The sequence below is a fragment of the Canis aureus genome, chromosome X (assembly GCF_053574225.1).
Source record: "Canis aureus isolate CA01 chromosome X, VMU_Caureus_v.1.0, whole genome shotgun sequence".
In the NCBI taxonomy this organism is placed as follows: domain Eukaryota; kingdom Metazoa; phylum Chordata; class Mammalia; order Carnivora; family Canidae; genus Canis; species Canis aureus.
In genome coordinates, this window is record NC_135649.1 from 32,990,599 (window position 1) to 33,014,964 (window position 24,366).

Genomic DNA, 24,366 nt, shown 5'->3' on the forward strand with positions numbered 1-24,366 from the left:
GGTCTATCAGTAAAATTTCCAGCACTGACCAGGAAATTCCATGTTGACGAGTTAAAGGTTACACTCTGGGAGGTTGAAACTACAGTTAGTTTAGGTATTAAGTCTTGATTTACTAGTTTATTAAGTTTGGTAAGTGACACCATTTTGGGCCTGTGGTTTTCTTTTTAACATGAATGGGGAAAAGAAAACCCCTCCATGACATTCAACCCATTTTGCTGTAGTTATAGAAAATATGAAACCACATGACCATCTCTTAAGAGGACAGCTGTTGAAAACTGATGATCAGTCTCACACCCAACCTTCTCAGCTGATTAACTCCTAACCGGGGGTCCCCCTGCCATGTATATACCATGACAGCCTCCTGAACAGTGTGTGTGTGCACACACACTTGTATTTTTCTTTTCCCATATGTTTCCTGCCACTGGTTGGGGGTCACAATCAGGTTGATGACAGACATTCTCTTCCTGGGGCAGGATGACATCGTTGGCAACGTGCCAGAGCCACTCTTGGTGAAGGTCACGCCCTGGACTCTGGCGACGTGCTGCTCTGCAGGGACGCATCCATGTCTGGGTGACACTCCTTCACTGGGAACACCCAAACCAGCAGGTATGTGGGGACGAAGACTTGCATCAGCCGGCAGAACTGGCCCCCCCTTCTTGTCCTTGGTAATGACGTGCTTTTCTGGCCCTTGGTTGAAGGAGGACAGGCGGAGCCCCTCACAGCCGCCAGCCCAGTGGTGCGGCCTCAGCTGCGCCTGGGGACCCGGGAGGCAGGTGTGTGCAGTGTGGGGAGCCCCCACCTGCCCCCCACCTCCCACCCTGGTGCAGCGCCCCCCACCCCGCCTCCCACCCTGGTGCAGTACCAGCCCCGTAGTGCATTTCCCTTAATTATCAGAACCATGATTCATCAAATACCTACGTCCCTTTTAGGTCCTGCTTGCACTGACAGTGTTGATACTAAACCCAGTACATGCTCTTATCAGAAAACACAGGTGGACCGAGAACAGCAGAGAAGCTTATGAGAAATGACTGTAAGATAAAATGGCCATCCTGGATGGTTGGGGTTTTTTTTCCCACAACATTTATTCTTTTAGCTACAATTTTTCCACCACCCACCCCTCATTAGCACTCTGCCCCCCAAAGTAAGACCAAAGGAAAACATGTGGATGACATACAAAAAGACAATATTTATTTCACTCAAGCTTTCCTATAAGAAGTTAAACAAAATGAGCCCTAGTTGAAGGCATTACCAAAAATATTGTTAACATTGTTTTGCGTATCCCTTCAGTGCCCAGATAAAGGAAAAACTTATCTGAATGAAAGAATAAGAATGACCATCCTTACAGTGGGTTTACTTAGGTATGTGGAGAAAAAAAATCCATACAGTTTAGGCATAACATAGCAAATGATCCTACGAGTTTCCCACAGGGGAAGGAAATTCCACTGATGTATTCAGATTCCCAAGAGCTCCCAAAGCCTGGGAATCACTTCTCAGCAATTATAGAACAGCCATAGGTATTCACATAACTCACTGCCCTTTTCCCTCAACTATCTTGCAGCTTAAAGCAAGAGAATGGAAACAAAATGCAATCTCCCCACTCCCGGGCTGTGACTGTCACCATCTGCAGTCCCCTGGCTAATCGTAATACCAAAGCATTCCCCCCTCCCCATTGCCATCCAAATAGGATGCCAGGAAAATTGGCTTTGGGTGAGGCGTTTAGGTGTTTTGCTTTCCAGAATTAAAAAAGACTTGACTAGGAAATAATCTTATCCCTACACAGGAAAACCAAACGTTCTTTTTAGAGAATCAGAGAACAAACTGGGACATCTACTCTGCCTGTCTCCCTTTTTTAGGTCTCAATCTGACCTAAAAAAAAAAAAAAAAGCACGGGAGGAAACACGTTGATCTCTTCCCTTGCCATGAAATTTCCTCAGAAAAGCCAGGGCACACTCCTCCTCCACTGCGGTGCAAGCAGGTGGCCACTTCCGCCCAAACCTCTGGAGAGCAGGCATCTCTGACGGCCTCCCTTCCCCTAAGAGCAGGAGTTGCAAGTGGCAGCATCTGATTGCCAACCAATGGGTGAGTGTCTGGAGAACTTGCGGTATCAAGTTTTTAAGTTCCTACCAGGAATCTGAGTTGGTGCACATGAGGAGAGAGAGTGGGGGGGAAGGGGAGATTAGCCTCTCACTTCCACACTTCCTTAAATTTGGAGGAAGGTGGAGGAGCGGAGGGAACACCTCTGTGGGTATGGTGTAGGGCTGGGTGAGAATGGAACCCTAACTTAGTATGCAAAAAAAAAAAATGAATACAAATATTGGAGCCGCAGATGCTATCCATATAAAGAAGCAGAACCTACTCATAACCAGTTGTGACTGTAAGGGAAAGGGGGAAGATATAACTATTCTTTTCTGAAGCAAACAGCGAAGTTTTAAGTGATGATAATACCTCCTTTCTGTTTAGAAAATGCATAATTAGTAAATGCTGAAAACCTTCAAAGAAATGCAGACTCACGCAGAAGTTACAAATATGTAAAAATCAGTCATTGTTTGTCTCCTCACACTTTACCTGAGATGCAAATTACTCCCTGCCCCTCTAGGTGTTCTGAGCAGCTTTAAATTCTAATTTCTGATGAACTGGGGGAAAGACACGCTGACAGGAATGTGGGCGAATGCGACAGGGGCGAGACTGGGTGTGGGAACCAGGGTCTGGCAAATGACCGGTGGAGATCAAATGGTAAGAACAGAGGAGTCTCCACGGGACTGTCAAACCCTTCGAGTGTTGCCTCACAGCCAGGGGCTGAGCACAGGCACACCTGGTGAATATCTGATCGGCAGAGATTAAGAAGACATGACCCATTGTGGGAGATGGTGTGGGGTTCAAACTCTCATACCCAACAAGTCTTTCTACCTCCACTGCCCCGAAAAGCCTGCCGCAGCTTTGAAAGGTAAAGGAGCTGCCTCTGCTGTTTCCCTAAATGTCATCTCTCATGGCCAACACTGATGCCTGGGCCTTTCAAAGTGGAGAAAATTGCTGCTCAAGGGGTGGATGATTCCAGACTGCTAAAAGTTTTAAGAGCCGCAAACATTCCTCAATGAGATCCTAAACAACAGATAATAGATTTTTACCAATTTCATTTGCTAGATGTTCTCTGTGACTCAAGTTTGGCATTAGCAACTGCACCCAAAATGAGTTTCACACAACAAATAAAATGTGTTGGTATTGTTTGACACAAAGAATACAAAGCAGGCACAGATCCCTCAGAAGTTGTCCCAACTCTTGATAAGATTAACTCTACCATCATCATTGTTGGCTGCTTTGTCCCCTCCTTTGAAGCCTTCGCAAGGGATGTCTGCTTTTATAATTCAACAAGGATTCCCCTCTCTTCACCAAAGAGCCCCTTGTGTTTAGTTTCTCAGTGCACGACTCAACATAACAACTGTGGCTCTTCTGAGCTGCCTGTTTTTAAATGGCCCAGTAGTTTTAGTTTCCATTGAACGAGTTCCCCGATCACAAACGCAGAATGGGATGAATCTTTACAAGGTCATGCTGAAGGCTAAAATAAGTTATCCCCATCACTGAGAGGCTTTCTTCAGGTTTTCAATCAGCACTACTGAGTCAGTTTCTTCTTTCGTTTGCTTCTCATAGATGTCGTACTTCCTCCAGTGCTGGAAGGGAGGAAAAAACACACACACATGAGATGTCTCTTCTAAACAATGTTCTCTCCCTGAGGAATCACAGCCAGTGCTTATTTTTAGGTTTGCGTGCATGGAACCATAAGTGTATGTTTTCCTGTTACAGTTTGGGGTTTGCTTCTTCTTTTTTTTTTTTGACTTAAGAACCATCTATTTGAGCAATTCATGAAACAAAACAGTCAGGAATTAACATTCAGAGCAGGGCAGGGGAGGGGGGTGGCGGGAAGCATGGGATTGTTACATGATGTTTGACAGCCATCTCAGAGAGAAGTTTGGACATCTCCAAAACTGGAAACAAAGTCTTTTGAGGACAAATAAAAGGGTGGTGGTGCTTTTCTTACTTAAACGTTACTACCTTTATTTTTATTGCTACTCAAATTTGCCCATTACTCCAGAGATATAATAGCCTCAAAAAAAGTCAACCAGCAGGGAGGTCAATGGCAATATATAAAATGTCCCCAAAAGTCTTAGTTGCAGTTAAAACTTTTGAAAGATCGTATATTGATAGTTTCATGTGACATCATTTGCTAGAACCCGGAATCATGTGTTTAAAAGGTAAGCTCATCTTGAACTCAATGTAAGCATGTCTCTTAACGGTGAAAGCCAATATTCTGGTCTTTGCCTTCTTTACTTATAAATCAAGAGAAAGGGTGGAACCTGAGCTCAGTCCCTTCATCTGTAAAATAAAGTTGCTAGACTAAACCAGGGATCAGCAAACTGCCGTGTCAGGGCTGGATCCAGCAGGCGGCCTGTTTTGGTAAATAAAGTTTTATTGTACCATGGCTACGCATCCGTTTCTGTGCTGTCTGTGGCTGCTTTCATGCTACAACAGCAGAGGTGAGTTGCCATTGACTATGACCAAATGGCTTGGGAAGTCAAGAATGTGGCTCTTTACAGGAAAAGTTTGCCACCCCTCCACTAGATTATTTCTAAGCTCCGTCTCTGCTCTGATGTTTTTTGGTTTCTCTAAGCCTCCAAAAGGAAACAGAAAGCAGAAAAACAGAAACAAGAGCAATGGTGACTCTTCAGCTGCCTTGGGCTGTACGATTAGAGCCTGACTGAGCAGGTCAGGAGCATCCAGTCTTAGAAAGCATGTGCAGGGATGAGTCGAGGAACACTGCTTAAAACAGCTAAATTATTCTAAACAATTTAACCTCATACTCCTAGTGGATTGGCTAAAATAAAAAATACTGACAATTTCAAGTGCTGACAAAGATGCAGAGTAACTGGGTCTCTCATATAATGTTGGTGGAAATGCAAAATCCTACAGCCACTATGGAAAACAGTTGGATGGTTCCTTATAAAATGAAATATACACTTATTCATGACCCAGTAATCCCACTCCCAGGTATTTACCCAAGAGAAATGGAAACATGTCCACAGAAAGACCCCTCCGTGAATGTTTATGGTAGCTTTCTTCATAAAAGCCCCAAACTAGAAACAAGCCCACTGTCCTTGAACAAGTGAATGGTTAAATAAACTGTGGCATGGTTGTATCAGGGAATGTTGCTCAGCAATGAAAAAAATGTACTGATAATATGCAACAACACAGATGTCTCTTAAATGTACCATGCCAAGTGAAATAAGCCAGACTCAAAAGTCTATGTATTTGTGTGACATTCTGGAAAAAGCAAAAATCTAGGTCTAGAATACAGATCAGTGGCTGCAAGGGTATAAGGTCAGAGGTGAAGAGGATGACTACTATAAAGGGGCATGAGGGAACTTTCTGGAGGAAGATGAAAATGTTCCAGATCTTGACTAGAGTGAGTGGTAGCTACACAACTGCACACATTTGCTACAGCTGCAACTATACACTTAAAAAGACTCAATTGTATTTTACATAAATCAAATCAACAAACCTGACTTTTAAAAATGTGAAATGCACATGATCTAATAAAAAGCAGTCTGAAAAAATTACATAACCTTGAAATAATGGCTTATTCAATAAATGGCACTAAGACAACTGGCTAAGCATTTGGAAAATAAAGTTAAACCCTACTCAATGGCCCACATGCATAAATTCCCGATAGACTCAAGACCTAAATGTAAAAACCAAAATCAAATACGTACTAGAAAAATATATTGCACAAAAGTACATAAATCTGAGTCAGGAAAAGTCTTTCTACACACAAAAAATACAGGAAGATTTGAATGCATAAACAGCAAAAACCATCACTAATCACCCTAAATACCATACCAAGGCAAGTGGACAAGCCAAAGAATTAATAACCAATAGATAAAAAGAGCTTTACAAACTACCAAGTTTCCAAAACATGCATATAGCAGGGAAAAAGAAATGGACAATGAACAAGAAATTCACAAAAAAATTTAATTCGAGCCCATGAACATACAAAACAATACAAAAGTTGATATATAAAATGAAAACAAGATGCCCTTTTCTCATCCGTCAATTGGCAAAAAATAAAAAAAAATTAGATACCCTCACACTGACAAAAGCATGGTAAAACCACCATTCAGACATCCTATGGCTGGGTGTATAAGTTGGTACAACCTACTTATCATCTCTGCTTCTTGTGAAAAATTTAAAAGTGTGTATCCTATTGCCCTCTTTCCTTAAAATGAAGGACTCATACTCTACATCTGTAACCAGGGTGTTTAGTTTAACAGCATATATTATGTATTTTTATGTGTCAGTAAAATTGAGCTACCTCATTTTCTTTACCCTCTGCATAATATTTCTTTGCATGAATGCACTGTAATTTATTGGCTCAGTGTCCTTAATAGATATTTAGCCTGTATATCCTTTCTGGATGACAATTCGTCAATATTAATCAAAGAGTTTAAAAAGTATAATCTCCTTTGATCCAGCAATCTTACCTGTAACAATATATCCCTCCCAAATAATAAAATATATATGCCAATATAGCTGTGAAATGATGCCTGTAATAATGAAATTTAGAATTCCTCTAAATGCCCAATAATAGGGACTTGGTTCAGTACATTATGATATATTCACACAATGGAATACTTACTAGGTAGCCAGTAAAAAGTATACTATAGGACCAGGGTTGGCAAACTTTTTCTGTCAATGGCCAGTTAATAAATATTTTCAGCTGAGTCTCCGTCTCCAAAACTCATTCTGCTGTTACAGCATGAAAACAGCCATAGATAACATGTAAATGAACAGGCATGGCTTGTGTTCCAACAAAACTTGATACTGAAATTTGAATTTCAAATAATTTTCACATGTCATGACGTTATAGTCTTCTTTAGATCTTTTCAACTACTTAAACGCATAAAAACCATTCTTAGCTTGCAGGCTGTAGACAAGCAAGCAGTAGACAAGATGTGGCCCACGGTCTGTAGTTTACAGAGGAATCCTGGGCAGAAGGTAGTGGCTGGCAGCAGTTTTTAAATGTCCCAAAATGCCACCATAAAAAACACAAGTAGGAAGGGTAACTAGGGTAGGTAGGAAAGCAAAACCCAAATCCACAGACACAATCTACAACAAAACTGGATCACAATGATTCCCCAACAAACTCTGAAATATGAACGGGTGGGACAAATCAGAGACAGCTACAAGACCACAATGAAATTAGTTATGGAGGAGTCTGGTGAGGGAACCAGCAGGGCATAGGAGAGATCTGAGAACTCTATAATAGCTCAAACCTCAGCAAGCTAATTTATGAAGAACAACAGAGACTGGCAGGGGTTTGCCTTTCCGTATAGTGACCAGGGGCGAGGAGCCCGCAGAATAGCCTGGGAGCTGCCTGCACCCCACAAACTCTCAAAATCATCCAAAGCTCCCTTCCAGGGCAAAGGCCCACTCTGAGGAGCAACTGGGGCACAAAGACTCCACACTGACCCAGACAGAGACAAGAGAGGTCAGAGAGAAAGCCAGATGAAAAGAGAGGAGGCAGGGATCCCTGGGTGGCGCAGCGGTTTGGCGCCTGCCTTTGGCCCAGGGCGCGATCCTGGAGACCCGGGATCGAATCCCACGTCGGGCTCCCGGTGCATGGAGCCTGCTTCTCCCTCTGCCTATGTCTCTGCCTCTCTTTCTCTCTCTCTGTGACTATCATAAATAAATAAAAAATAAAAAAAAAAAGAAAAGAGAGGAGGCAGACAGGCAGTGCCAGGAGATTTCAGTAAGAAATTCATGACACTTTGAATAGTGGTCAAAAACGATAGAAGATGGAATTCCAGAGCCATGAAATTGGGAGGGGAGAGGAGGGGAACTATCTTAAATTGATTTTCCTTCTAAAAACCCAGGGAAACTAGTTTCATGTAAAAATAAGCAAGAGAATAAAATCCTTGCAGAATTAAAACATACAAGACCCCTCGAAATACAGAAAATTATAGTCCAATAGTTCAAAACTAGCTAAACTATATTAAGAAAAAGTTACGTGATTTTTTAAAAATGTACATCCTATGAAAGAATATAAAAATTTAGAATAATGACACCTCAGGAATGGCAGGATAAATCTCAGGAAAGAATGAGAAGTAAAAGAAAATCATTGTAGAAATGACGATTAAGCTAAAAGGAACACAGAACACAGGGGTAAATAAACATAACAGATAATACCTTGAGAAACAGATGATGAAAATAATTTTTTTATAAAAAAATGGGGGGTACCTGGCTGGTTCAGTTGGTAGAGCATGCAACTCTTGATCTCGGGGTTGTAAACTTGAGCCCCATGGTGGGTGAAGAGATTACTTTTAAAAACTCTTTAAAAAAAAAGAGGCACCCGGGTGGCTCAGTCAGTCGAGTAGCCAACTCTTGATTTCGTCTCAGGTCATGATCTCAGGGTCCTGGGATCGAGTCTCCTGTTGGATTCCACACACAGCAGAGAGTCTGCTGGAGATTCTCTAGTTCTCTCTCCCTCAGCCCCACCCCCTCTCATGCACATGCACAAAGGTACACACACACACACTCTGTAAAATAAATACATTTTTTAAAACAATCTTTAAAAATGAAAGTGGATAAAAAATTATTCAAGAGGATGTGACAAATACACACAAGAGAACAGAATAATTAAAATCTAGAAGTCAAGACATTTGTACTGAAATTAAAAAGAGAAAAACACCGGAGACTACATACTAAAAGGGTACAGCACATTCCTCAGAAAATCAAGCCATGATCAACAAAATCAAGGATGATCAACACCACCAAGACATATTCTGGTAAAATTATTGGACTTGGAAGAAAAAAAGCTTTTGACAATCAGACAGAAAAGATCAAGTGTTTGTTTTTTACATAAGCTCTACACCCAACATAGGACCCAAACTCACGACCCCGAGATCAAGAGTCACACACTCCACTGACTGAGCCAGCCAGGTGCCCAAGACCAAGTGTTTTAATACAGAGAGAAAATCATATTGTCAGCAGACTTTGACAACATTTTGTTCCAGAAGAAAGTGGATGCCATATTTAAGGTACCCAAGGCAAGAACATGTGAGCCATGGATTTTATATCTAGCTAAAATGACTTTCAATTATTAATGCAGCAAACTCCATCAATGTGTAAATAATTCAGGAAATGTTGGTCCCATGAATCCTCCCTGAGAAAACCTTTAAAGCTTCAAACAACTCAAGTGACTGGAGAGACATGACCATGAAGACTGCTGGTGAGCATCAAATATATACACTCGCACAGAATTAAGACCAAACGGGGGCTTTCAGGGAGACACTATGGTAGGGAATAGTTACCTGCACTGACAATGCAGATACTGGACAACTTTAAAAATGGGGAGAGGACAGGGAGAACATATGGAAAAATTGCCCTTTTCAATAATCATTAAAACTCATTTCATAATTTATCAAAAGCTCAGAGATTCCTTTAGTTCTACCTGCTTCTTTCTTACCCGTTGAATTCAAATAAAATTAAATATGACCATCTTATTAAAACATATCATATGATATGTCAGCTCAGAGTCTAGGCTGGAGACTCAGGATGCCTGGGTTCGGGGCTCACCTCTGACTCTTGTCCGTTAATTGGATCTTAGCTCTGTTTTGTCCTCGCAATATAATCTGGAGCAAGCTACACATACTCTCCGCTCTGGTACCTCACCTTCTGTATCTGTGTACTGGAGATAACACCAGCTGCAAGATGGGGAAAACTTAACCAAGGAAGTGCTGAAAAAAGCGTCTGATACTTAGCAAAATTTCCGTAAGTGCAAAGTAGTATTACTGTTGTCACTGTTATTCCTTTTGCCCTTAAAAGCTCCGTTTCTCTATGTTGTTCACATAACATCAAAGAAGGTTATGTCTGGGTGTTAGGATGAAGATTTATTTTATTTTTCTCTTTTGGTGATCTGTATTTCTCACTTCTCTGTAATAAATATACTTTGCTTTAAAAAGAAAACTATTTTAATTTTTAAAAATGCATGCTGAAGATTATACCTTTGTTGGTTTCTAGTTATTAGACCCAATGGTTAGCTGTGGTGGACAGGAAAAAAAACAATCTATTTTAATGAGGTGAACACTGCAGCAGAAGTGGCTTCCAAAAGGACATTAATTTTTTTCAATTGCCTTTTTTCATTTCTAAAACTTGAATTACTCTCATTTTCACTCATCATCAGCATTGTGGCCTTTTCCTGAGGACTGCTTCTATGAATATCTCTGTGTAAGAAAGAGGAACAAATGCTCTGACCTATTATTCAATTTTGTTAATTATATGCCGGTCTATTTTTAAAATTACTTACAGAAAAAAAAATAAATCCACAAAATTACTAGTCCATAATCCAATTCTCACACTGCCAACTTTTTAAAACAAGGTAATCAACAATAGAATAATGGCCAAAGATGAAAAACACCACAGATTACAGAAAAAAAAAATTAGTGTTCGAGAGGCTCACATGACTGGCTTTTAGTTGTTAGTCATCCAATCCTAGAAAAGCAGTATGTTATACCTTTTATATTTTAAAGAAATAAACAAATTTTGTGGTTTCATGGAACACCAAATCTCAACTTAAGAATACTTTCAAGATTTGGTTATTTCCCACAGTGAATTTTCCATAGAAGCTGAGTGGGTTTCATGCCCCTAAGCACTGTGTGAAATGGTGGCCTCTTGGAGGAATACAAGTCAATGGATTCCATGCCCCTGTCTTCTTCGGATCAACATCCACAACAGAAAGTTAAACAATATGAATTGGGGCTCGCCATGCCTTAAAATCATTGTGGCTTGAAAAGGAGCCAGTTGAGAGGCACCTGGCTCGCTCAGCCAGTAGCACATGCAACTCTTGATCTCGGGGTTGTGAGTTCGAGCCCCACGTTGGGTATAGTGCTTACTTGTTAAAAAAAAAAAAAAAAAGAAGAAGAAGAAGAAGGACCAGCTGAACGTGGTGTGAAGGGGACAAATTTGGTACCATTTAAGGTGGCTATGGATCCAACCCTTCACTTTAAAAATTGAGAATTAAAGGGAAAGAATCAAACACGAATCTACCTTCCTAGCAGAAAGAGAATTTCAGAACCACCAAAGAGCCGAGTTAATGAGTCAGAGCAGTGCTTTAGAGAAAAGGGGCAGCTTATAAATGTAGATTGGATGACAGATGAGAAAAAAAATCATCATTTCAGAATGCCTGCTGAAATTATTGATTCAGTCAAGGAGACCAACTGGCACCAGAAGCATTAGCTAACAGAGCTGAGCTAAAGGGCTGACAGGGCACTAACCTAGCGCCACAGACTCTCTTCAGGTGGCAAGGGGGGAAATAAATAGAAAGTGGCAGGAGGGGACACTCTGTTATCACCTTAAGTACAGTGCTCAATCTTCGACTCACTAATGGTGGCACAACTGAACTGTCTCCTGACTCCTGGGACAGGGGGAGAAATTGTAATATGGGCTGAGTATTATAGGATATTAAGGAATGAGTCATTTTTAAAGTACAGCCATGCTATTTTGCTTCTGTAGAAAAGGGACCCTAGTTTTTCTTTTCTTTTTTTCTGTGTTTCCTAGTCTCTTTTTTTTTTCCTAGTTTTTCAATATACATACTGAAGTGGAAAAAAAAGAAAAGATAAGAAACAACTCAGCAGTATCTGGAAGTCGACTCCCAGTTAGAAAGCCACTTTCCAATCAGGAATGTAAAACTGGCATGGTACTGAAAACATAACTGGTTTCCAAGAAGCGGGGGAAGAATAGATAATTTTTTATGGATGAAACAGAAATGCAGATACAGAGAAGCCTTCCCCACTACACAGCCCCCCGCTCCCCAGACATGGCCCATAGCCCAATTAGTCACAAAGAAAAGGCAAGCAGCAAAGCCACAGGAAGAAATGCTGTTGGCCACAATGTTACTATAGTGACCAACAAAACACTGTCAAAACACTAGAAACCTTAAGGAAAACTATACAGAGGATTTTGTTTCTTTGTGGCCACACCTAAGTAAGTATTTTTAAAGAGCTGCCATGGATGGTGTAGTGGGGAAAGAAGGGTGTTCAGACAAGGCATGGTTATTTCTCAGGATGAGGAGACAGAAACTTTGGGCTACCGTGGCTTCTTGTTCAGGTCCTGTGATGACCTCGCTCCATGACAGTCCCTGAGAAATGTCTCTGGGGCCCCCACTGTCCCTACCTCGAAAATGGGTGGGGGTAGGGCTAGCATCCTCGAATCTTAAGAGTTCATGGTTAGAGGGCAGTAATTCGACATGTGAGACATCCACCTCAATGGATGACCTCTAGAGCCATGTTCCTTCCCTAATTCGATAATTCTCGAAGTCAAAGGCTCGTCTCTCTGCTGCATTTGCAGCTCAACTGAGTGAGGACTGCTGCCGTGCAGAGAAGAGAAGATTATTCATTTGCTTAAAAAGAAAACATGAACATTTGTTCTATTACCCTTTCCCCTGTCTGGTGTTTTTATTATACTTTCAGTTTTAAACTCTGATTTTATTTAATGGTCTGCAACCACCACAAACAAAAACATCTTATGCTTTTAGTGGTCCATCTTGTCAGTGTATCCGCCTCGCTAAATTATAGAATTCTCTGACTCATCGGGACAATGTATTATCCTCTAGACAGCAAATTGAAAAAAAAAAAGCCATTTTCCCATCTCTGAGAAAGATAATTGATCTGATTTTGCTGTCAATGTTACTGCCGTTCACTCTATCACTCAGCCTTAAAACCTTGAGATTATTTTTACTCTCTGTACCTTTCATCGCCCACAGAGTCCCCAAGTTGTAATGAGTTGCTTTTAATGATGTCTGTTGCGTCAATCTCCTCTGCTACCACCTAAGTTCAAGTCCCTATTATCTCTCAAACCCGGATGACCAAAATATTCTCTTTTCCCTTAATGATTCGTACAGGGTTCCTTTTTATTATGAAAGTAATACATGCTTATTATAGTCAATTTGGAAAATTTCAGAAAGGTAGAGAATAGCATCAATTATCTGCACAGCCCTTCTGCCCAGAGATGATCATTTTGATTCCTTTCCTTCCACTCATTGTTCTATGTGTATATTCACCCGTTTTTACAAAAATTAGGATTGCAATGTACTCTGTAGTTATGATGTTTCTTGGTCTTGTATCTCATTTGGCTGTGACATTAAATGCTCTGAAAACCTACCTTGCCTTTTAACTAATTCTACACTGTGGATGATTCACTGGCTACTAAGTTTTTCATGTTGGAGACAAATGCTGCCTTGCCCATCATTGTGCCATTGCTGGAGGATTAATTCCTCCAAATAGATTCTTAGAAGTATAATTATAATAAGAACAAAGATTCTTGTGACATTTTTTCCAAGCTGCCCTCCAGTCGATGCTTTGGCTGTCTATCCTGTATATATGAGTGAGTCCAAACATGTTTTCACGGATACTGGGCAGTTGTGTCATGGCACTGAGAGGGCGAGCAAACGCACACACCTTTCAGGGGTCTGGCGTGAGGTCAACGTGTGAAACCAGGTGGAAACTGGGCATGGTAGGGCCTCGGATGAACTGGTAGCGTGTATGCCACGCTTAAGATTCCAAACTGAAAAATTTTACATACGCTACACTGGCCAAACAAAAGCCTGTACTCAGCAAATTTGGGACTAGGTTCCCAGGCTGCTACCGTGCCTCCCCCTCCAATCCCTTCCCTTCAGACTGTTGGCATAATGATATTCCCTATACTTTCCCACAGAAGGCCAGCCATAATGTGACTCTAAACCTTTTTCTCAGAACTCTTCTATTCCAACCCTCTCCTTCTATCAAACAGAACTCTCAGAAGGTAGTGAGCTTCTCGAGGACACTCTATCTTGTCTTACAAGAGGTAATGTAGCCTAGTAGAAAGAGAGAGAGAACTCTAGAATCAGACAGTGCTGGATCAAATACTACCTTACTACCTACTAGCTGTGTGATGGCAATAAAGTCACCTAACCTCACTGAGGCTTCATTTCTTCATCTGTGAAAAAAAGAAAAAAAAAAGTGGTGCTAACAGCACTTACACCAAGGGGTGGTTATGAGGATGTGATAAGGAGTAGAAGCCAAGCACCTAATAATGCTGTATACAGGCAGTAGACTTTCAAGGACTGGCCAGAGGTGTGCGAGCACCTGCACTGTCTCTAACACCTGGCAGCTAATGCATTAGCTAGTGAGATGAAGAAAGAGATGGGGTGATCCTAAGAAAAACAGCCACAACAGTGATTTTCAGAGTGGGTTCTGCAAACGGATCTTGCCACAGTAGGAATTATCTGTGGCCTCCTGTTAAATATGCAGATTCCTGGGGCCCATCCCAGACTTACGTGGTCAGACTTTCTGGAGGTGAGGCCTGGGATTCTCTATTCTTGCAAGCATTCTGATTGGTGGAGACTCAACTAAAGTCGAAGACCCACGGGTTGTCATATTCCCCCCAGTTACAGTGCATCATCTCCTCATCAGGCACTGGACTTCAGGACCTACCTGCCTGGTGGTGCCTTATCCCCCAGCGGCTGGCATTGTGCCTTATCCCCCAGCAGCTGGCATGACTCAGTAAAAAAGTGACCTGGAGGGCAACCCGGGTAGCTCAGCGGTTTAGCGCCTGCCTTTGGCCCAGAGCATGATCCTGGAGACCCGGGATCGAGTCCCACATCGGGCTCCCTGCATGGAGCCTGCTCCTCCCTCTGCCTGTGTCTCTGCCTCTCTCTCTCTGTCTCTCAAGAATAAATAAATAAAATCTTAAAAAAAAAGTGACCTGGATGCATCCTTCCTTGAAAGCATATCAGCATCCCTGCCTTCCTTCCCCAGCTATACATCAGTGTTGCTATCATGAATTGCTTGCATCTGGCTGGCTCAGTTGGCAGAGCATGTGACTCTTAACCTCAGGGTCATGACTTCAAGCCCCATGTTGGGCATAGAGATTATTAAAAAAAAAAAAAAAGAACTGTTTGGGGATTAACGATAAACAGAAAGTATCAATAGTAATACTAATCACCAATGCTTACTGAGCACTTATAAATGCCTCCGTGCTAAGTAGTTTTTATGTATTAAATTAATTGAATCCATATCACAATGCCCCAAGGCAGGTGCTATCATTACCTCCATTTCACCAACAAGAACACTGAAGCACAGAAAGGTTAAGAAGTTACCTAAGGTCACATGGAAAATGAAATTTGAATCCAGACAATGTGACTCCAGAGCCCAGGCTATTATGAGCTATGCTGTACTACTTCACTAAATTAACTGCCCTATGCCTGATATTACTAATTTGAGATATATGTAATAATATTAATATTTATTCTATTTAGCGTCTGTATTATTATGTTTGGGTGAATGTACTGATCAGAGAAACCTAAGACTCTTTGGTTCCCCTGAGGCCTCAGGTTTTCCAGCCACAAATTCTAGCATGAGAGTCCTAGTTTGTCTGTCCTGCAGCAAACAAACTAACAGTTCAGGTGGGTCTCCCTTGTCTTCGGAGGTCAGCTTCCCAGGCAATCGCATGAACAAAATCTATTTTGACTGTTTACCCTATCTTTTTATTTCCCCAAATCTCCAAGAGTCAGAAGTCCTGCCTACTGGACTGGTTTCATCAGGGAGGCTCCTCTCCTTGAATTGTTTGGATTAAACAGAGTCCCTGCTCCAGAGACAGAATGAAGCATAGGGACAGAAGATAGGTATTCTGAGGACTTCTCAAACGGTATGCTTTGTCTGAGATGCCATATTTTTTAACTTATTTTTTTATTTTAAGTAGGCTCCATGCCCAATGAGGGGCTCAAATTCACGATCCTGAGATCAAGAATTGCAGGCTGTACTGACTGAGCCAGCCAGGTGCCCCTGGATACTGCATGTTAAATCGTCTCTCCTCTTTTAGATAAAATGGAGTTTAAAACAACCAATTTCGAAATAACGTTCTGACACATGCTACAACGTGGATAAACCTTGAAAATATTATGCTAAGTGAAAGAAGGCAGACACAAAAAAGGACAAATGCTGTAGGATTCCACTTACACAAGGTACCCAGAATAGGCAGATTCATAAACAGAAAATAGAAAAGGGGTTATCAGGGGCTGGGGTAGGGGGGAATGGAGAGTTTTTGTTTAATGGGCACGATTTCTATCTGGGATGATGACAAAGTTCTGGAAATAGTGATGATGGTTGCATGACACTATGAATGTACCTAATGTCACTGAGCCGTATGCTTAAAAATGGTCAAAATGGCAAATTTCATGTTGTGTATATTTTACCAACCTCTTTACAAATCCCATAGCCTTCCAACAAAAACCAATTTTGAACTTCATGAAATCAGGGCTTACCAGTGTATCATCATTCTGGTCTCCAAACATTTCTTTAAAAATCTTGCCAGGATCAGGAATTGGAGGGAATATAATGATCTTGAGCCTTTAAGAAAAAAGAGACTTTTTTTTGGATCCAATCTTCCAGCCCATAGGAATGCCCACTTTAAAAAAAAGCCACATTAAAAGAAGACTTGGACAAAAGACATGGTACACAAGTCATCTTTAATGATGAAGCAGCTGTGAAGAAATTTCCAAAAGAAGCTGAGAAACCCATGTCCTGAGAGCACTGAGTAGAGGTAGACCAGAGGGGCCAACAGGATAAGCAGACTGCTCAAACCCTATCATTTTTAAAACATTTTTCCAGCTTTACTGAGATATACTCGACAAATAAATATTATATTTGAGATGAACATGATGCTTTAATATATGTATACATTATGAAATGACGACTTCAATCAAGTGAATTAACACATCCACCACCTCACATGGTTATGACTCTGTGTGTGTGCACATGTGTACACACATGTGCGCTGTTCCCTATTACCCTTTGTTGGCCCTGCCTCATCTCCTAAGCCCTAAATGTCAGTGTGGCCCAGGACTCCATCTTTTGGCCTCTGTCCCACTTGCTGAATGAGAGCACTCTTCCAGTCTTAGGGCTTTGGGTCTGTTGATATGCCAAGGGCTCCCACAATTCTATCCCCCTGCCAAGACCTCTCCCTTATACTCTCAGTTTATCACACAACTACCCATTTAACATCTCTACTTGGTTATCTTTTTTTTTTTTTTTTAATTTTTTTTTTATTTATTTATGATAGTCCCACAGAGAGAGAGAGAGAGAGAGAGAGAGGCAGAGACATAGGCAGAGGGAGAAGCAGGCTCCATGCACTGGGAGCCTGACGTGGGATTCGATCCCGGGTCTCCAGGATCGCGCCCTGGGCCAAAGGCAGGCGCCAAACCGCTGCGCCACCCAGGGATCCCTCTACTTGGTTATCTAATAGGCATCTCAAACTTCTGTTTAAGCCTAAAGTCCTCACCTTTGTCCTAGAGCCAGGGCTCCTCACAATCTTCTCTATCTTGGCCAACAGCCTTGGTGTTCACTCAAGTTGCTGAAGCCCAAAGCCTAAACTGTCCTTGAGCCCTCAGTAGCCCTGGGACCTCCACGGACGAGCAGCCATCAGCAGGTGCTCTCAGGTCTACCTTCCAAATCCATCCCACCTCTGATCATATCTTACTACCTCTGTCGCTAACCCCCCAGGTAGGGCCCCCTGCATCTTTCCCCCCAAATGCTTCAATGTCGCCTCACTAGCCTACTTGCTTCCATCCTTGCCCAAGCCAATTCTTTGCTCAGCAGCCAGGGTGGTGACCTTTTGTGACAGTAAAATCAGGCCACATCCCTCCCCTACTTAAAACCCTCCAGTGCCTGCCCCTTGTGCTCAGGAAAAAAAAAAAAGGAAATCTCAGTTCCTTGCTGTGGCCTACACAATCTGGCCCCACCCGCCTCTCTCCTGGCACACAGAGTACCTTCTATCAGAGACAACTTGGTGAAGGTCTCTTGCCCATAGCTTCAAGTAGCAACCTGCTCCGCATGAATACTAGCCGAGTCATTTAACTCGCAAAGTTCTCCATTTCTAGAGTTTCGTTCCATAGAGCTACCAACTATCCATGGCTATGTTAGGCATGTGAAAGAGTAGAGTGAACGCATGGCCTATCAAGAATCCTACGCACACACAAAGGGAACAGCACCTGAGCGGGGCCATGGGAAACGGACCCAGGACTTTCTTCACCAGAAAATGGGCATTCTACCAAAGCCATTTATAGCCAAAGTGCTCCTGCTACCTGGGGCAAACACCAAACACGGTCACAAAGAGGAATGACTGGAGCACACAGGCTAGCAGAAACTGCCAAGCCGACTGGGGCAGTGCCTCACCTTTTGAGATAAAGCAGAAGGACTATGATGGCACCTGCAACGATGACCGGAGTGGCGAGCAACATGGTTATATAGAACGTGGGGTCGGTATTCTCACCTGGCAAAGGGAAAGCAAACACAGAACATTAGAAACCAACCTCTTTTAGAAAAGACACCAAGGGATCCCTGGGTGGCGCAGTGGTTTAGCGCCTGCCTTTGGCCCAGGGCGCAATCCTGGAGACCCGGGATCGAATCCCACATCGCGCTCCCGGTGCATGGAGCCTGTTTCTCCCTCTGCCTATGTCTCTGCCTCTCTCTCTCTCTCTCTCTCTCTCTCTCTCTCTGTGACTATCATAAATAAATAAAAATTAAAAAAAAGAAAAAAAAAAGAAAAGACACCAAGCAACGGTTGGAACAAACTAGTGAGATCACAGATACCTCTGTATTCCACCTCTCCATTCTCTTAATGGCAAACAGCAAAGTCCTACTCTGGTGTCTAAAATGTCATGGATAAATAAAGACCTTGAGGGTCTTCCAAAACCAGGCTATCTTAACTAGTTTCAGACACTACTCACAATGTTATACCTGATAAAAAGGCCATATCATTAACAGTGACAATCTTTTCTTATTGGTTACTTACCACTATTAGTAGACCTAAAATAATCCTAGCTACTACTACTTCTTAACTAAGCAGCTACCATACATGCGATACCATCTGAAGGACTTGTACATGTTTACATCTGTGCTACAGAGACAGGTAACAGCATCTCCTATTTTTACAGATGAGAAAGATAAGGCTCAGGGAGGTTTGATGGCTCATCCAGGAGGGTTTAGGAAGTGATGTGGGTGAGCCTCAAACCTGGTACTGTCTGGTTCCAGAGCTGTTCATTGACCGCCTTGCCATGCCTCTCATACACAGAATGTCGTGTCTATTTAGAGCTTTACCTTTCCCACTAGGGCATGGCCATCTAGAAAGCAATGTCAAGGCCTAGCATCATCATGTTAGCCCCTAAGATGACCCCCAAATGATCTCTGCCTCCTGATGGTCACACTTTATGTAATCTCCTCCCCTGGAGGGTGGGCTGACTTGTTTGTAAAGAACCAGACAGCTGTGGTGATGTCATTTCCAACATTAGGTTGTAAAAGTCTGTGGTTTCCACATGAGTGTCCTCTCATACACTCTTGCTCAGGTCACTTCCTTGAGCGAGCTAGCTGCTATTTCATGAGGCAGCCCCGTGGGGAGGCCCAAGTGGCAAGAAACTGAGGGAGGCCTCTGTGTTAGCTCACCAGAGCTGCCGTGGCAAATCACCACACACCAGTGGGCTTAAAACAGAAATGGATTCTCTCACAGTTCTGGAGGCTAGAAGTCCAAAATCAAGGTATCTACAGGGATATGCTTCCTCTGATGGCTCTAGGGAAGAATACCTCCTTGCTGCTTCTTAGCTTTCGGGGGCTCCCTGGAATCATCAGTGGTGCCCCTTGACTGGAGCTGCAGCAATCCATTCTCTGCCTCCATCTTCACAGGGCCTTGTTCCCTGTGTGTCTGTGTGTCTCTCGGGTTTCTGTGCACCATCTCTTCTCATAAGGATTCCAAGCATCAGACTTCGGGCCTGCTTGAAGACAGTGTGACCTCACCCTAACTTGATTACATCTGCAAAACTATTTCCAAATGAAGTCACATTCACAGGTATAGGAGTTGGGACCTGAACGTAAGTTTCTTTTTATTTTATTTTATTTTATTTTATTTTATTTATTTATTCATGACAGATAGAGAGAGGGGCAGAGACACAGGCAGAGGAAGAAGCAGGCTCCGTGCAGGGAGCCCGATGTGGGTCTCGATCCCGGGTCTCCAGGATCACACCCTGGGCCGAAGACAGGCGCTTAAACTGCTGAGCCACCCAGGGTGCCCTGAACGTAAGTTTCTGAGGGATATGATTCAACCTGCTACAGCCTCCATTTGCCAGCCAGCAAGGAATGCAGGCTTTCTAATGACCACATAAGTGAGCCTGGACAAAGGTTCTCCAGCCCCAGGCAAGCCTTCAGATGAGACAGCAGGCTTGACTGTAACTCCATGAGAGAAATTGGGCCAGAGGTACTGAGCTAAGCTGGGTCCAGATTCTTGATCCACAGAAACTGTGAGATGGTAAATATGTGTCTTTTAAGCTACCCACTGTTGAGGTACGTTGTTATGCAACAATACATAACTAATACAACTATGCCTGGCACACAGCTTGTTCAGTCCCTCAACTAATAGAGAACTGACTACCTCAACAATTGGTCTCTCTGACCATTAGGCAGCTATTAGAAAGTTCTTCAATTGGTCCTATTTTACCCCATGGAGCCACACAAGAAAAGAACCTATTCCCTCTTCTACCTAACAATAGCCCAAATGTTAGAATTCAGCAATCAGGACTCCTCACCCCTAAACTTGCTTCATCAACCACTCCTGCCGGAGTTTTGAGATTCTTGCACAACCTGATGATCTTTTTGAGGATAGACTCCAGTCTGCCACTGAACCTCCTACAACATGGTACCCAGAATAGAATACCACACACTTCTGATGTGGCCAGGACGTGGTGCCCCACCCTGTAGCATTCCCTTGTTCTGGGTGCAGTACTGTCACTGCGGCCTATGGCTGCTTATGCCTTTGGGGGATATTTATGTCAATGCTGAGTCACTTTAAGCTTACAGTTCAATAAAACCCTCTACCCTCCCCCCATAACACATGCACACGTGTGCGTGCGTGCACACACACACACACACACACACACACACACACAGATGCACGCACACAAAGCAAAGGTCTTTCCAATCTTATACTTGGGCCTGACACACAGTTTGCTCAGCTACTCCATTAATAAATGAAACTGTTGTTTTCAAAGCCAGATACAGTTTGATCTTTATTAAAGGCCATCAAGGTCACTGTTCTGCTCCTGATTCTGTCACCAGCACACAGAAGAGCCCTCTACCACTGCACAATCTGCAGATTTAATCATGCCTGCCTTCTGATATTTTTGTTCAGGTTGTTAAGAAGATGGAGACAGGACAGAAGAGAAAATAACACCTTTTGGATTGTGGATTTTCAGAGATCTGTATATTGTGAATTAAACCTGGGTGATTTGATAGTAATTAAACAGAAAATACAGTCCAGTTGTAGATCTTCTCTGAGTGACATCAAGAATGCAGAACAATCCTTTACCCCAATCTATTTTCTGCTTCAGCTTAGTTTCCATGCATCAATGGTTTAAATTTTAATGAAATCCTGTTTTCTTACCTATACTCATCGCTTGACTCCAATTACTCCAGAGTTTGTCATCCTCATAGCATAACTTATTTGTTCTGACTCTTATTCTGACTGTGTTCAAAGTATCAGGAAGAACGCCGGGGACCATGAAACAAATTGTACCCTTAGATATAAAATAAAAAACTCATGAGGAATATTACCAGTTTATTCTCTTTCTCTGCTTCTGAATCCTAAATATAATTATCTGCCAAATTCTGTATATGATTAAGACTTGGATTGCAGTCCAAATTCTCCATCTGACTTCAACTCCTCAAATAAAAGTTAGCAATATCCCACAGAACACTTTGAGTTTGTTTTTCTCAAAGCAGTTCAAATTTAGGCTGTAGCCGCTCTGCTCCACCCCCAATTATTCTATGACTTTAAGCCCAAAGAGCTAAAGTTGAATTTACTGACCTCCAGGTTTCCCTCAAATTCTGAATTCTGACATTTGGCCTCTTCAACCTTGAAGATATAAGAAAACAAATATTATTTTAAAAATTTAAAAGGCTACATTCTATCATTTAACCATTTCTAATGAGGTTTCTTTTTATCCCATCAAAAGAGGACCAGGTGCAGTGAAAGAAGGTTGGGTCAATCACAAATCCATATGAAGGAAAAAAAAGAATCTTGACCCCTACCTCACACTATTTATGAAGTCAATTCCAGATGGATTGCAGATCTAAATGTGAGAGTTAAACTGAGCGAATAAATACATAAATACTGCAAGATTTTAGAAGAAAATGTAGAACATCTTCATGACCTTGAAGCAGGAGACAATTTCTTAAATAAAAACAAAAAAATATCAACCCTAAAGGAAGAATTGTTATAAAGTCATCTATATTAAAACTGCAAACTTCTTCTGTTCATCAAAGATATCCTATTAAGGAAATTTTTAAAAGTCACATATAGAGTGAGAGAAGATATTTGCAATTCCTGACAAAGGACTTGCATATACACATATCATATAATATATACTTATATTTATACACAATACATATACATTCATATATGTATATCCCACCAATTAGTAATGAAAAGACAGACATCCCAATAGAAAACCTGGCAAAAGATTTGAATAGGCATTTTACAAGAGGGTATTCAAATTGCCAAGGAACATGTGCAAAAGTGCTCAACTTCCTTAGTCATCAGGGAAATGCAAGTTAAATCCACAAAATAACAACAATACACACTACCAGACAATACCAAGTGTTGGTGAGGATATGAAGCATTGAGCACTCTCGATCTCTGCTCTTAGTAGTGTAAATTGGCACAGCCATTTGAGGAAAGTCTTATCTATTAGAGACAATTATACATAAGCCTCTGACCCATGCATGCCCAATAGAAATGTATGCAGATGCACACCAAGAGACAAGTATGTAATGTTCATAAAGACACTGTTCATAAAACTCCAAGCTGGAAACTATCCAAATGTCCACCAAAGGGAGAATGGATAAGTCAAATGTGATAGACCAACATGATGGAACAAATGCAATGAGAACAAAACACTGACAACTACAGGCAACAATATCTGTGACTCTCATAAACATAACATTGGGTGAAAGGCGACAGATGCACACAAAAAGTAAGTTCTGAAAAAAAAAAAAAGTAAGTTCTGGGGGTGCCTGGATGGCTCAGTCGGTTAAGCATCTGCCTTCGACTCACAGGTCATGATCTCAGGTTCCTGGAATCCAGTGCCACATCGGGCTCCCTGCTCAGTGGGGAGCCTGCTTCTTCCTTTCCCTCTGCTGTTCCCCCTGCTTGCCCTCTCTCTGTCAAATATATCAAATCTTTTTTTTAAAGTAAATTCTGTATAATTCATTTACATAAAGTTTAAAAAGAGGCAACAAAACTAATTTATGGGATTATAAGTCAGGGTAGTAATTGTTCTTTGGGAGGGTAGAGACCAAAGGGGGTTACAATGGGACTTCTGGGATGCTGGTTACTTAAGTGAAAAATCATTTGCAAAAATCACTTGTGAAAAATCACTGAGCTGTACATAACGACTCGTGCAATTTTTCTATTGGATATTATACATCAATTGAAAGTTTTAAAAAGTCTCCCTTGTTGAGAGTATAATATACCAAAAATGACTGGGTTAGAGAAAAGAAAGTATAATGCAAAATTCTCTTCCACACAATTTAAATCATTTGCTGTCTGATGTAAAGAGAAAGATTAGTTCCTAAAATGTAAATATTTCAAAATTAGAGCAGAAAATCAACACATGAAAATCTGTTGCTTAGTATAAATAGTCCGTCTCCTTCTGGTCAATAGGTTATATGAAAAGATGTTCAACATCACTAATCATCAGGGAAATGCAAATGAAAACCACAATGAGGTATCACCCCATACCTATTAGAATGGCCATCATCAAAAAAGATAAGAAATACTAAATATTGGCAAGGGTGTGGGGAAAAGAAAACCCTTGTGCCCTGTTGGTGGGAATGTAAATTGGTGAAGCCACTATGGAAAACAGTATGGAGCTTCCTCAAAAAGTTAAAAATAGAAATACCAGTATAGGGAATATAATAGTCAATATTGTGATAACGATGTATGGTAACAGATGGTGACACTTATGGTGAGCACTGAGAAATGTATAGAATTGTTGAGAAAAAAAACGTTGTATACCTGAAATTAACACTGTATGTCAATTATACTTCAATTTTTAAAAATACCATATGATTCAGTAATTCTACTACTGGCTCTCTAACTGAAGAAAATGGGGGTGCCTGGGCGGCTCAGTTGGTTAAGCATCCAACTCTTGGTTTCAGCTCAGGTCATAATCTCAAGGGTTTTGAGGTCAATCCCCATATGGGGTTTGAGTCGGCTTAAGATTCTCTCCCTCTGATCCTC

General features: G+C 41.7%; 1 protein-coding gene across 2 annotated transcripts in view; it reads right to left on the bottom strand.

The window, feature by feature from the left end:
• Positions 1–1,166: 1,166 nt before the first annotated feature.
• Positions 1,167–24,366, bottom strand: part of IL13RA1 (interleukin 13 receptor subunit alpha 1) — a 54,760-nt gene continuing 31,560 nt past the window's right edge. For both annotated transcript variants that reach the window (XM_077889025.1, XM_077889024.1), the window contains exons 7-11: positions 21,931–21,978; positions 21,508–21,640; positions 18,255–18,351; positions 16,346–16,430; positions 1,167–3,665 (exon numbers count right to left, since the gene is read on the bottom strand). In XM_077889025.1, the coding sequence (XP_077745151.1) occupies positions 3,573–3,665; positions 16,346–16,430; positions 18,255–18,351; positions 21,508–21,640; positions 21,931–21,978 (456 nt within the window). In that variant the 3' untranslated portion in view covers positions 1,167–3,572. The remainder of the gene's footprint in view (positions 3,666–16,345; positions 16,431–18,254; positions 18,352–21,507; positions 21,641–21,930; positions 21,979–24,366) is intronic.